The 12,663-nt window shown below is 45.9% G+C and overlaps 1 protein-coding gene across 2 annotated transcripts in view; it reads right to left on the minus strand.

Annotated features, from left to right (window-relative positions):
• The window catches only part of gpr157 (G protein-coupled receptor 157), a 40,889-nt gene that overhangs the window by 12,504 nt on the left and 15,722 nt on the right, over positions 1-12,663 (minus strand). Inside the window, exons 3-4 of one of the 2 annotated variants that reach the window (XM_072245075.1) lie at positions 3,483-3,677; positions 2,268-2,483 (exon numbers count right to left, since the gene is read on the minus strand). In XM_072245075.1, coding sequence (XP_072101176.1) covers positions 2,460-2,483; positions 3,483-3,677 — 219 coding nt within the window. In that variant the 3' untranslated portion in view covers positions 2,268-2,459. Of the gene's footprint in view, positions 1-2,267; positions 2,484-3,482; positions 3,678-12,663 lie in introns of those variants that run through there. The other variant, XM_072245074.1, reaches the window with a different exon arrangement.

A 12,663-nucleotide genomic window follows, 5' to 3' on the forward strand; every position in this document is an offset into this window, starting at 1 on the left:
TCTGAACCCACACCACCCCCACCCCAGGCACTCCTCCTTTGCCACCTGTCCCACTACTCTCGCGTGGTGCTCCACCCTCGCCATTCCCAACATCCTTTGCTCCCGCCAGATTTACGAACGTGCTCTCCACTCCACGTTGACAAACACAGTACGGGCAAAAGTCTTAGGCACCCTAGGTATTCTGAGATTTTGCACTGTACTGTATTTGTCAACATGGAACAGAAAATGAGTGTGTGTAAATATAAAAATACATTTGCACAGGACTGTAAGATCCCAAGATTCAATTTCTTGCAGGCATTCACAGTAAAACAAAGAAACACAATAGAATCAATGAAAAACTACACACAGAAATGGACAAACAGCCAGCAGTAGAGGCAGGTATGATAAGATTTAAGAGACATTTGGACAGGTACGTGGAAAGGAAAGGTTTAGAAGGATGCGGGCCAAATGCAGTCAAATAGGACCAACTTAGACAGGACATCTGGGTCAACACAGACCAGTTGGGCCAAGGGCTGTATGACTCTACTCCTGGTGGTATTTGTGTCCCGAGATCAGTGGTCCAGATGTACAAATGCTTATCCAGCACCTTAACCACAAAAGGTTTCAGCCCCAGTCATGGTGGCCTGGATTACAGAACAGTCATTGTCTGCTTGTCCTGTCACTAACTGCCTGAGGTATCTCTTCCTCTTATGAGTCATATGCAATTCCCATGAAAGTGCTGACAACAAAGGTGGGGGAAAAAAAATTCCCTTTTGGATGACTTCATGAGGTGATCGGATGAGAGAGGTTGCTCCCCCCCCCCCGCCCCCGCCAACCAATGGAAAAAATGCTCCAAAAATGTTGCTGAGGCAATAGGAAATGTCAGCTAAAAATAAAGACACTGCCTAAGGGCCGTGGTTAGACGAGTGATATGAGAGTGTGTGGTTATGATCTGGAGCCTGCTGCTTGTAGGGTGGAAACAGCCGATCAGTGCCCTCAAAGACAGGACAGAATAGGTGGACGGTTGCAGCTGAAGACCGTGCTGGATTCTGGCTACTGGCACCGGAGCAGTAAAGCACCCTTCACTGGAAGACACTGTTAAATAGTCGTTACCCTTCACCCACCAGGATCCTGAACCAATGTGGATAGCTTCACTCACCTCAACTGATTCCACAATCCATAGACTATGAGTTCCTCAGTAGCAGGGGTCCCCAACCTTTTTTGCACTGCGGACCGGTTTAATATCGACAATATTCTCGCGGACTGGCCGACCGGGGGGTGTTCAAGTGGGGCTGCCAACTTTCTCACTCCCAAATAAGGGACAAAAGTAGCAGTCAAATCCCGGGACACTTGTGTTTACCCCGAGAAAGACTACCATGACCATGAAGCCTTGTGCGGGCACCTGTGTGCACATGCGTGACGTACGCATACACAACGTGCACATGTGTGTACGTGCCGATTGTTTTTCTACAAATCGGTTTTGGCTTAATCTTCCTGATTCTGTTAAGTGAAAAACTACACTGTACATACATGATTTCTACTTTATATGGGCTGTGTATTTATCACATCATTCCTGCTTTTACTATATGTTAGTGTTATTTTAGGTTTTATGCGTTATTTGGTAGGTTATTTCAAGTTCAACAGTGCATGACAGGGAATGAGGAAAGGTGCAGCTGACTCATATCATTTCATATCGCCAAATCATACCGTTTCCTCACGAACCGGTAGCACATGCTTTGCGGCCCGGTGGTTGGGTACCACTGCTCAGTAGCATCCATGGACCCAGTGCTTAATGGTAACGGTCCATGGCATAGCCAAGGTTGGAAACAGACATAGACAATATTGAGAACATGAGTTGTAGAGTCCTTGAAAATTAGTCCATAGTATAGACTCACTTTCAAGGACTCTACAACATATGTTCTCAGTATTGTCTGTCTGTCTGCATTGGCACAATTTGCCTTCTTTTGCAAGTTGATTGTCCGTCTTTGTGTGTTGTTTTTCATTGATTCTATTGTACTTTGTTCTACTGTGAATACTCGCAAGAAAATGAATCTCAGGGTAGTATATGGTGACATATATGTATTTTGATAATAAATTTACTGTACTTTGTAGTATTCAAGAGGACAACAGCTGAAAATTATGTACAATTCAGCATTTGGCAATGCCTGACATTCTTAATGCTACGCTTATATGTTCCTATTGAAATGGAAGGGGTGTACTGGGTGTCCGGAGAGGGGAAGCACCTCTGGTGAAGGGGCACGTCATATCCATTCTAGACTGCTCACTCAGCTTTGGACTCCACCAGACACTCAGCTCTCACCAGTGGCTCCAAGAAGCTGTTTGCATGCAACAGTGTTCACACCCCGGTACACCGCTTCAACAGGCGGGCTACACCTGGTGAGATAAGGACTTGCCTGTCCTAGCGTGCAAAGTTAGCGCCAGTGGACTGGGTGGACGAAATCTACAGAGAGATCCAATGGTCAGGAAGCTGGTACCGCAAGGCTCTGTGGAGAGTGAAGAGCATGACAAAGCATTGGAGACATCATGGTCATCCACTGTGACCAAGACAGACCCCAGTTCGCGACGTTTGTTCGTACCACTGGATTTGGGTTTCTATTTTTCCACTTTAAAAACTCTCTCACGCAGGTTTCCTGCTACTGTCGGACACGATGGACAACCGCCAGATAATCTGAAGCTTTATAAAACAAACAGAACCTCATTTATTCAGAAAGCAGACTAAGGGCATTAAGTCTGCCTCCAGAATGAATGAGTTGGTGGTTGTTCTACAAACAGCTTCTAGTGGTGTGGATATTTATACATGAAATTGTGCTGAAGGAACAGTAGACACACCCTCTGGCCCACCACATCCTTGCCAACCCGAAACCACCTATTCCACCCAATCTCATTTTGTTTTTGTCTTCTACCTTCTGGTTCAACACTCTAGTTGGGTGGCCTTTCACTGATCCTGTTATGCTCAGTCTATAGCTTTAGAGTATGCCCACAAGAAAATGAATCTCAGGGTTGCAATATGGTGAAGATGAGAAAATCTGCAGATGCTGGCAACCCAACAATAGATGCTGCCTGGCCTGCTGAGCTCCAACAGCGTTTTGTGTGTGTTGCTTGTATGTGTGACTTTGATAATAAATTTACCTTGAACTTTAATCTATATGTCTTTGGAATGCAGGGAAAACTACAGCACCCTGAAGAAACCCACGCAGTCACAAATATCTCTAATGTATACGTCTCTACCCCCACTTCCCCCCTCGCGGGAATTGAACTGAGATTGTAGGCGCTGTTTTAGCATCACACTAACCGCTATGCCACATACTGCATTCTACTGGTTTACCTGGTTCGACCTCAATGCACTGTGTGATGATCTGATGGGTACGAACAGTACGCAAGACATAAACTTTTCACTGTATCCCAGTACATGTGACAATTGCAAGTTGATACGCAGCCACAATCATCAGAGACGCGAGTCACGTGGGGACCACAGTACTTACATGTAATATTACTAGGACCTGGCTCTGCACAGCAGCGGAATTGTAGAGCGTCAGTATGAACCGAACCGTGCTCCACATCCGAAGGAAGATGAAAATAATAGGTATAATGGTCATCTTTCGGTCAGCAATCGAAGACCTCGGGTGATATCTGGAACTGCTGATGAGGATTGGGCGATACTCTGACAGGGCTTCGTGCTGGGAAATGAAAGAAAAATATGTCAGCTCCTCTGGGGGGAGGTTTTGGTGTACAGTGGACACCACACTGGTATGGACAGGGTCAAGAACATTGGAGGCACCGACTTTCTTCTGTGTCAAATGATCTGTTAAATGCAGGAGGGTCAGTGCACCAGACACCCTTCACCTGACATCTTTATCATCCAGGAGACCCATCTGCCCAAGAGTTATTCAAACAGTTCTTATCAGTCAGAACTTTTAAAACTAATTTTCCCAGGGCAGAAGTTGTTGTTGAGACCAAACATCAGGAGGAGGAGGAAAGGTGAATTAAGTGACTCTGACTGGAATAACTGGTGCCAGACAGGGTGGTTTGAGTATCTCAGAAACTGTTGACCTCCTGGGATTTTCACACACAAGTCTCTAGAGTTTACAGAGAATGGTGTGAAAAACAAAAAAAAACATTCAGTGAGCAGCAGGGGGGCATAATTTTAAAATGATTGGAGGAAAGTATGGGGGGAGGTTTGGGGTGTCAGAGATATGCTCTTTACACAGGGAATGGGGGGTATGTGGAACGCCCCGCCCCGAGTGGTGGTTGGGGCAGATACATTTTGAGCACTTAACGAGACCCTTAGATAGGCACATGATTGATTGAGAAATGGAGGGAGGAGTTAGATTGATCTCATACTGTGGGCTGAAGGGCCTGGACTGATCTATGTTCTGGTGTTCAGTCGAATCCATTTCAAAACACATAGGTTAGCTATTCGGAGTTCCGTGCTCAGTTCTGGTCACCCTGCTATACAAAGGAGGTTATTAAGCTAGAAAGAGTACAGAGATTTATGAGAAGGTTGTCAGGACTCGAGAGCCTGAGTCACTGGCAGAGGTTAGCCTGATGAAAGGTCTCAATCCGAAACGTCGATTGTTTATTCATTTCCATAGAATCTGTCTGACCTGCTGAGTTCCTCCAGTCATTTGTGTGTGTTCCTTGGGAGATTAAGAGTTCAGTGTATGAAAAGCTGATAGCTCCCTGCCACATATCACCTGTACTGCTGTGTGCTGACAATATTACGTCAGCTGCAGGAGACAAACATACTCTTGTATAGATGGAAGAACTCCCCCTGGGTTGCTCGATCCCTAGGAACCTGTGATTGAGAGAAATAATTACTCAGGATCTCAGTGCTGTTTACTGAGATTCATGGAAAATATGCATCCAGTTTGAATTATTTCCAACAGGTTGATAAATATCAAGAACTACTTCAAAACCTAACACACACTCAATAGCCACTATATTTCTACCTCCTGTATCTAATAAAGTAGCCACTGAGTGTAATATCGTGGTCTTTTGCTGCTGTAGCCATCCACTTCATGGTTCAACATGTTATGCATTTAGAGATGCTCTTCTGCACACCACTGTTGTAACGTGTAGTTATTTGAGTTACTGTCACCTTCCTGTCATCTTGAACCAGTCTGGCCATTCTCCTCTGACCCCTCTCATTAACAAGGTGTTTTCACCCACAGAACTGCTGCTCGCTGGATGTTTTTTTTTTGTTTTTCACACCATTCTCTGTAAACTCCAGAGACTTGTGTGTGAAAATCCCAGGAGGGCAACAGTTTCTGAGATACTCAAACCACCCTGTCTGGCACCAGTTATTCCACAGTCAAAGTCACTTAATTCACCTTTCTTCCTCCTTCTGATGTTTGGTCTCAACAACAACTGAACCTCTTGACCATGTCTACGTGCTTTTATGAGTTGCTGCCACATGATTGGCTGATTAGACAGCTCCATTAACAAGGTGTACACAGGTGTAACTAATAAGGCGGTCACTCAGTGTAGCTTAACTCCAAAATAAGGTAGGGTTGAGGAGAATCAACAACAGTGGGTCAAACCATCACTTCGTGTCAGCCTAGTATTAAAAAAAATCACTTCCTGTCAGCCTAGTATACCAATATTGCTCTGGAATGATTGTGCGAATCAAACCAAACCACTCACCCGTAATTTGTTTGTTTACTTAGGGATACAGCACGGTAACAGGCCCTTCCAGCCCAACGAGGCCGCACTGCCCAAATAAACCCACGTGCCCAATTAACCTGCTAACCCATACGTCGCTGGAATATGGGAGGAGACTGGAGCACCCAGAGAAAACACACGCTGTCACAGGGAGAACGTAAAAACTCATTACAGTGGCGGCAATTGAACCCGGGTTGCTGGGGCTGTAACCAGTGTTACACTAACTCCTGAGCCACTGTGCCATCCCACATCTTCCCAAATGATTGGAACCAGGGGACCTTTCCGAGTTGTGCCTTTGGTTGGCTGGGAAGCGGCTGTGTGAAGGCATCCCACACTCCAAGGGGGCACGCTGCCAAGGGCTTCCATGTCAATCGGTTCTGGAACAAAAGAAGCAATTTCAGCAGCCTCGTCAACTGTGAACTGAAAGATTACAGAGAAAATTCACAAGGATGTTGCCAGGACCCGAGTTATAAGGAAAGGTTAAATAGGTTGGGACTTCACCTGGAGCATAGGAGAATGAGAGATTTGATAAAGAGGTAAACAAAATTATGAGAGGCATAGATAGGGTAAATGTAACCAGGCTTTTTTCCACTAAGTCTAAAACAAGTTATAGAACCTCAAAGGTGAAAGGTGAACTATTTAAGGTGAGGGAAACTTCTTCACTCAAAGGGTGGTACGATTGTGGGAAGAGCTGCCAGAGAAAGCAGAGATGGGGCGGAATAATGATTACACTAAACGGCGACTCCTTTCCTTGCATCTTCAGAAACAGCTCTATTTCCATCTTTAATATCTTTACTTTTCCCTTTCAGAGTTCTTTTGAAGACCCTGACTTGGAGTTACATGTTGACTTCGGTGCTTTGCGGGAATGGGACCCATTCTCGGGGTTTCAGGACTGGCCACTGTTCGGCACGCCAAGGGTTCGGCCTGAGAGTCCGGCTTGGATTTGGAAGGCTAAGTTCTCGGAGCTCTGGAGACGGGTGGATCAAAGGTCCGTGTCACGGCAGGAGACCCGTGTGTCAGCAGGGGAGTCGGAAAATCTACTGCAGTGTGCCTGGAGACCTGGGATCTTTGCGATCTTCAGGCACAGAGCTGGAAAAAAGTGACATAACGGACTTTTAACATCGTAAAAGTTTGTTATGTCTCCCCGCTCGCTGTAAAAATGGAGACACCTCCTTCTCCCTTATTAGGGAGGGAGAGAGAGTGCCTGTGGTATGTCGAATACTGGGTGAAATATGAAGTCTTTGGGGTAACTGCAAGTCTGTGTCTTTGCTATTGCTTTGTTCACACTTGAGTGCTCGGTGACAGGTGCTGATGTTTATGTTTTGCCAGTGGGGGAAGGGGGGATTGTTGCTCGCTGCCGCTTACACGTGGGAGGGAGGGGAGCTGGGGGGGACTTTCGGGTTCTTACATTTAACTGTCGTTCATTCTTTAGGGCACTCCTCTGTTTTCGTGGATGTTTGCGAAGAGAAAGCATTTCAGGATGTATATTGCATACATTTCTCTGACATCAAATTGGACCTTTGAACCTTTGGAAGTGGTGGATGCAGATTTGATTTCAACATTCAAGAGAAGTTTGGATGGGGGAGGGGGGAGGGTATGAAGGGCCATGGTCCACACACAGGTTGTTGGGACTAGCAGAATAATTGTTTGGCACAGACCAGATGGGCTGAAGGGCCTGTGTCTGTGCTGTGGTGCTCTAAACGGCCCTCCTTGCATCTGTCGACAATGTTCTAATGAATGGTGAGTGGGGTGCAGCGGGCTGCACACAGATACCAGAACGGAAACCCCAATGGTAGTAGGAGCCACAAGCCAGGAGAAGACACACTAGTTGTCCCTGCGGGGTCGGCAGTGGGAAGGGTGAGCAGACCTTCAAATTCCTGGGAGTCAACATCTCTGAAGGTATCCCCTGGGCCCAACATACCGATGCAATCACGAAGGCGGCATGCCAGTGACTGTGTTTCACAAGCAGCTCGAGGAGATTTGGTATGGCCAAGTTTCTACTGAGACCATCCCGGCTGGATGCATACAGAGGCTCTAATGCACAGGATCGGACAAAGCTGTAGAGGTTTGAAGACTTCACCAGCTCCTTCATTGGCACTAGCGTTGCCATCAAGACCAAGCCTCGACAAGGTGGCATCCATTGCCAAGGACCCCCGCCACCCACGAGATGCCCTCTCCTCATTACTAGCACCAGGGATGAGGTACAGGAGTCTGAAGATGCACACTCAATGTTTTAGGAACAGCTTCTTCCCCTCCACCATCAGATTTCTGAGCGGACAGTGAACCAAACCATGAACACTACCTCACTACTTTGTACTGGTTATTTATATATTCCTCGTTGTAACTTACAGGATTTTTTATGGATTGCACTGTACACTGCTGTAAAGTAACAAATGTCACAACATACGTCAGCAGTAATAAATCTGACTCTGATTCTTCAGGGAGCCAAGCGTGGATAGCCATTTCGACAATCTGGCCCAATGCCTCTCTCAGTCTTGTGATGTCCGAAAGCAACTTCAGACACACAGTCACCACTCTAATCCTGGAAAGGCAGCGATCAAGTCGGACAAGGCAAGCTCACACAAGCCGCAGTGCAATAGCCATCAGGAATGTGTTAGCGATGACTAAGGGACAATAATTGGACTGGGACCCACTGAACCGCGGCCCAGATTCAAATAAAGGTGCCTTTGTTCATGAGAGAAAAGATCAGCTGTGTGAGGTTGCAGAAATTCCTTAAAAATAAAACGAACAGCTGATTTTGGTTTTCTGTCTGCTTTGTGTTAATCAGGTCAACCCTCTTTTTTCCTTAACAAACATGTCTAAGGATCTGTCTAATTCTGTCTGAACCCCAAGGATTAGCACTGTACACAATTGGGAACTTGAAAGAAAGCAATAACTTGTTCGGTTACATGTAACAACACAATTAGCAGTTTAAAAGAAAATTAAAAGGGGAATAATTTTAAGGTGATTGGTGGAAAGTACAGGAGGAATTTCAGAGGTTTTTTTAAAAAACACAAGAAACTCTGCAGATGCTGGAAATCCAAAGCAACACACGCAAAATGCTGTTGCTTTGGAATGTGTGTGGGGCTTTGGATTTCCAGCATCGGCATTCACAGACGCTGCCTGACCTGCCGAGCTCCTTCAGCATGTTGCATGTGGTGCTTTAGAGTTGTTTTTAAAGCACAGAGTGGTGGGTGTGTGGAATGCCCAACCAAGGGCGGTGATAGAGACAGATAGATTAGGGACGTTTAAGAAACTGTTGGATAAGCACATGGATGATAGGAAGATGGAGGGCTATGCAGGAGGGATTGGGTGGTGGCGAGATATGTCTCTATCAAAGGAGGCATAAGGCACCCCTTCCCTCCGCTGGCCTGCAGGTCATCCTTGAGAAGGGGTGGCACCCACTCAGTGGCCCCAATCAGGGTCACGTGAAGACATGGGAGCAGGTCCTGGTTATGCGACCACTGACACCAGGCTGACAATCTCTGAAGAGTACTGATAATGGCTGGGGTCACCCGTCTTGTAAAGGCACTGCCCAGAAGAAGGCAATGCCAAACCACTTCTGTAGAAAAATTTGCCACGAACGCTCACGGTCATGGAAAGACGCAGCACATAATGAACGAACGAGTGGACATGGGAGAATCTAGGAAAAACATAGAAAACATAGAAAATAGGTGCAGGAGTAGGCCATTCGGCCCTTCGAGCCTGCACCACCATTTATTATGATCATGGCTGATCATCCAACTCAGAACCCTGCACCAGCCTTCTCTCCATACCCTCTGATCCCCCTAGCCACAAGGGCCATATCTAACTCCCTCTTAAATATAGCCAATGAACTGGCCTCAACTGTTTCCTGTGGCAGAGAATTCCACAGATTCACCACTCTCTGTGTGAAGAAGTTTTTCCTAATCGCAGTCCTAAAAGGCTTTGCCTTTATCCTCAAACCGTGACCCCTCGTTCTGGACTTCCCCAACATCGGGAACAATCTTCCTGCATCTAGCCCGTCCAATCCCTTTAGGATTTTATACGTTTCAATCAGATCCCCCCTCAATCTTCTAAATTCCAATGAGTACAAGCCTAGTTCATCCAGTCTTTCTTCATATGAAAGTCCTGCCATCCCAGGAATCAATCTGGTGAACCTTCTTTGTACTCTCTCTATGGCAAGGATGTCTTTCCTCAGATTAGGGGACCAAAACTGCACACAATACTCCAGGTGTGGTCTCACCAAGGCCTTGTACAACTGCAGTAGTACCTCCCTGCTCCTGTACTCGAATCCTCTCGCTATAAATGCCAGCATACCATTCGCCTTTTTCACCACCTGCTGTACCTGCATACCCACTTTCAATGACTGGTGTATAATGACACCCAGGTCTCGTTGCACCTCCCCTTTTCCTAATCGGCCACCATTCAGATAATAATCTGTTTTCCTATTTTTGCCACCAAAATGGATAACTTCACATTTATCCACATTAAATTGCATCTGCCATTAATTTGCCCACTCACCCAACCTATCCAAGTCACCCTGCATCCTCTTAGCATCCTCCTCACAGCTAACACTGCCGCCCAGCTTCGTGTCATCCGCGAACTTGGAGATGCTGCATTTAATTCCCTCATCCAAGTCATTAATATATATTGTAAACAACTGGGGTCCCAGCACTGAGCCTTGCGGTACCCCACTAGTCACTGCCTGCCATTCGGAAAAGGTTCCGTTTATTCCCACTCTTTGCTTCCTGTCTGCTAACCAATTCTCTATCCACATCAATACCTTACCCCCAATACCGTGTGCTTTAAGTTTACACACTAATCTCCTGTGTGGGACCTTATCAAAAGCCTTTTGAAAATCCAAATATACCACATCCACTGGTTCTCCCCTATCCACTCTACTAGTTACATCCTCAAAAAATTCTATGAGATTCGTCAGACATGATTTTCCTTTCACAAATCCATGCTGACTTTGTCCGATGATTTCACTGCTTTCCAAATGTGCTGTTATCACATCTTTGATAACTGACTCCAGCAGTTTCCCCACCACCGACATTAGGCTAACCGGTCTGTAATTCCCCGGTTTCTCTTTCCCTCCTTTTTTAAAAAGCGGGGTTACATTAGCCACCCTCCAATCCTCAGGAACTAGTCCAGAATCTAACGAGTTTTGAAAAATTATCACTAATGCATCCACTATTTCTTGGGCTACTTCCTTAAGCACTCTGGGATGCAGACCATCTGGCCCTGGGGATTTATCTGCCTTTAATCCCTCCAATTTACCTAACACCACTTCCCAACTAACATGTATTTCGCTCAGTTCCTCCATCTCACTGGACCCTCTGTCCCCTACTATTTCTGGAAGATTATTTATGTCCTCCTTAGTAAAGACAGAACCAAAGTAATTATTCAATTGGGCTGCCATGTCCTTACTCCCCATAATCAATTCACCTGTTTCTGTCTGTAGGGGACCTACATTTGTCTTTACCAGTCTTTTCCTTTTTACATATCTATAAAAGCTTTTACAGTCAGTTTTTATGTTCCCTGCCAGTTTTCTCTCATAATCTTTCTTCCCCTTCCTAATTAAGCCCTTTGTCCTCCTCTACTGAACTCTGAATTTCTCCCAGTCCTCAGGTGAGCCACTTTTTCTGGCTAATTTGTTGCTTCTTCTTTGGAATTGATACTATCCCTAATTTCTCTGGTCAGACCAATTAGCCAGGGTGCACTACCTTCAGACCAATTAGCCACGGGTGCACTACCTTCCTTGATTTATTCTTTTGTCAAACTGGGATGAACAATTGTTGTAGTTCATCCATGCAATCTTTAAATGCTTGCCATTGCATATCCACCGTCAATCCTTTAAGTGTCATTTGCCAGTCTATCTTAGCTAATTCACATCTCATACCTTCAAAGTTACCCCTCTTTAAGTTCAGAACCTTTGTTTCTGAATTAACTATGTCACTCTCCATCTTAATGAAGAATTCCACCATATTATGGTCACTCTTACCCAAGGGGCCTCTCACGACAGGATTGCTAATTAACCCTTCCTCATTGCTCAAAACCCAGTCTAGAATAGCCTGCTCTCTAGTTGGTTCCTCGACATGTTGGGAATCAGAAGGGAACAGGGAACAGGAAGATAATTATGTGAATGAAAATGCTCTGAGGGCCAACAAAGTCTCAAAGAGTTGAATGTCCTCTTTGTATGTCACGATGTTCAAGATAAGAGATTAGAAGCTACGAGGATGATTTCTTGTGGGGAATAGTGTACATTCCTTCAAGCAAAGTAAACCAGTTCAGGAACACAGACAAGCTAGTCAGGATCAAAATTCAAAGTGCAGCAGAAACCCCGAATCCTCCCACAGGGCAGTGTATCACCTGGAATTTCCAGGAAGGATTTTGTTAGGCAGGGGTAATTCCATGGGAGACTGAAACGAAAAGACAGCAGGCGGTGTGTTTGCTAATTGCTGGCTGCTGTCGGAAAGACTGCCCCTGTACTCCAGCAATCCCTCTCTCTCCTCCTCTTCTGATGGAGAATGACAGCCCGCCAGTCCTCGAGACCTGGGGCTTGGAGAAGCAACACGGGAGGATTGTAACTTTGGAATAGCGAGTTACTGATCTCCGCTCTTGTTATTGCAGGAGCAACCACTCTCGCCCCCGATGGTGGGTGGGTGGGTATGTGTGTGGGGGAGAGGGGGAGAGGGGGAGAGGGGGAGAGATGCTGAAGTGCTGAGTTATGGACTGTAGTTTTGATGAACGCTGGATCAAGATCTTTTTGGGGAGCTTTTGCGATTACTTGCATGGTGGGGTGGGGTTGTCGGTGCTGCTGGCGCAAGTGGGGGGGGGAGGGTTGTTGCTGCTGCTGCTGTTTGTCCAAAGGGAGGGGGGTGTTCAGAGCTTCAATGTTTCTATCATTCATTCCATGGGGTTTCTTGTTTTGTGGATGTCTGTGAAGAGTACGAATTTCAGGTTGTGTACTGTATACATTCTCTGATATCAAATTGGACCTATTGAACCACTGAATAC

This window comes from Mobula birostris, chromosome 27, assembly GCF_030028105.1.
Source record: "Mobula birostris isolate sMobBir1 chromosome 27, sMobBir1.hap1, whole genome shotgun sequence".
Taxonomy (NCBI): Eukaryota; Metazoa; Chordata; class Chondrichthyes; order Myliobatiformes; family Myliobatidae; genus Mobula; species Mobula birostris.